This window comes from Myotis lucifugus, unplaced genomic scaffold (genome assembly GCF_000147115.1).
Source record: "Myotis lucifugus unplaced genomic scaffold, Myoluc2.0 scaffold_37, whole genome shotgun sequence".
NCBI lineage: Eukaryota > Metazoa > Chordata > Mammalia > Chiroptera > Vespertilionidae > Myotis > Myotis lucifugus.
In genome coordinates, this window is record NW_005871085.1 from 8356729 (window position 1) to 8358419 (window position 1691).

At 57.4% G+C, this 1691-nt stretch overlaps 1 protein-coding gene across 1 annotated transcript in view; it reads right to left on the reverse strand.

The window, feature by feature from the left end:
- Nucleotides 1-1691, reverse strand: part of CDCP2 (CUB domain containing protein 2) — a 16367-nt gene that overhangs the window by 3927 nt on the left and 10749 nt on the right. Inside the window, exon 4 of the mRNA XM_023752829.1 lies at nucleotides 199-397. Within this exon, the coding sequence (XP_023608597.1) occupies nucleotides 199-397 (199 nt within the window). The remainder of the gene's footprint in view (nucleotides 1-198; nucleotides 398-1691) is intronic.

The window sequence follows — 1691 nt, forward strand, 5'->3', positions numbered from 1 at the left end:
CCTTATCTGAGCTCTTTGTTGTGTCTACACTGAGCAAGTTTGCTGAGGTAAAGCCAAGAAGGGGCTGAATTTTGTACCCAGACTTGTGCAGTCACCGGAGCCCAGGAAGAGAAGCTGCATTCTTCAAGGAATGGCAGCTGCCTTCAGCAGCGGTCAGAGCACTTCGGTCACGCCTGCCCTCCCCTCTCCAGCCCCTACCTGCGATTCAGTGCCGCAGGTGTCGAAGCGGGCCTGGATCCGGAAGGTGCCGCCGACTTCCTGGGCGGCACAGCGCCGGCTGCCCAGGTAGACCTGGGTCTGCCCCAGAGGGGCCAGCGCCTGCGTGGAGATCAGGATCTGGAAGTCCATGCGGGAGCAGCTCACGTTCATGGGCACAACTGGGGACAGGAGGAAGGAGCTGGAGGCCTTAGGGGCAGGCACTCTGACTCCCACCCCCCAAACGCCCACCCACGGGTGGCAAATGGGAGCACTGAGCCCGTAGGGGGAAGTTCTATGCAGTCCCATGGGGAAGTTCTATATGCATCACTCCGTGTAGCTCCATCAGACAATGCGCTGCCCATCAGACACCATGCCTGCCTCTGAGCGTCCTCTGAGCCTCACACAGAGCTTGGCAAGCACAGTGGGTGCTGAATGAATGAATGAATGAATGCATATTCTTAATCATGATAAAAGCTACTGTTTGCTGATTACTTCGCCATGTGCCAGGCAATTCATTCATCGGTTAACAAATATTTATGGAGGACCTACTATGTGCAGGCACTATTCGAAGCACAACAGATATAGAAATGGAGGGGAAAACCCAGCCAGACATCCCTGGCCCCTTGGAGCTTACACTGTGGCCCTGCAAGGGGACAATAAATATGTAAAATACACTAAGCGTCTGAGTGGTCTGAGGGCGAACCAGGCAAAGAATAAAGACAGCGCAGAGTGTGGGGGCGGGAAACAGCGGTGAAGAAAGCACTCTCCCCCCCACCCCCCACAATGACCCAGGAGGGGAATGTGACTAAACCCCCTCTACAGCTCGGGAGGCGGGGGCGAGGCTCTGGGAGGTGAAGCCGTTTGCTGCGGTTTATTGGGATCTTAACCATCCAGCCTGCAGGACTCAGAGGCCCTGATGTCTTCACTCTCCCTGGGGCCCCCTGCTCCCTCCCGGCCAGGACGGTGCGGCTCAAGTGCTGGGTCTGTGCAAGCACACACGTGTGTGTGTGTGTGTGTCTGTGTGTGTGTGTCTGTGTGTGTGTCTGTGTGTGTGTGTGTGTCTGTGTGTGTGTGTCTGTGTGTGTGTGTGTGTGTCTGTGTGTGTGTGTCTGTGTGTGTGTGTCTGTGTGTGTGTGTGTCTGTGTGTGTGTGTGTATGGGGCAGTGCCTGCTGGGGTGAGTGTAGGAGAAAGCAAGGGGTGACTGGTGGGAGGAGAGGGAAGGTGCTGGTAGGAGAGGCCTGGAACTCTCAACGCCTCCCCGGGAAATGCCTCAGACATATTTCAGCCTCTGGTGTCTGGGCAGCCGGGATTTATGGGCCCGCCGTCTCCCACGATGATCTCGGTGGCGCTGAACTGTGTGTCACCTCTGATTGATGCTGGGCTGTCCTCTAGCCCGGAGGCCGCCGGCAGCCTGGGCCACATCTGGCGCCTTGCCCAGCACGAGTGCAACACATGTCTGACCCTGGGCTCCCACCAGACCCGGGAGGGAGGT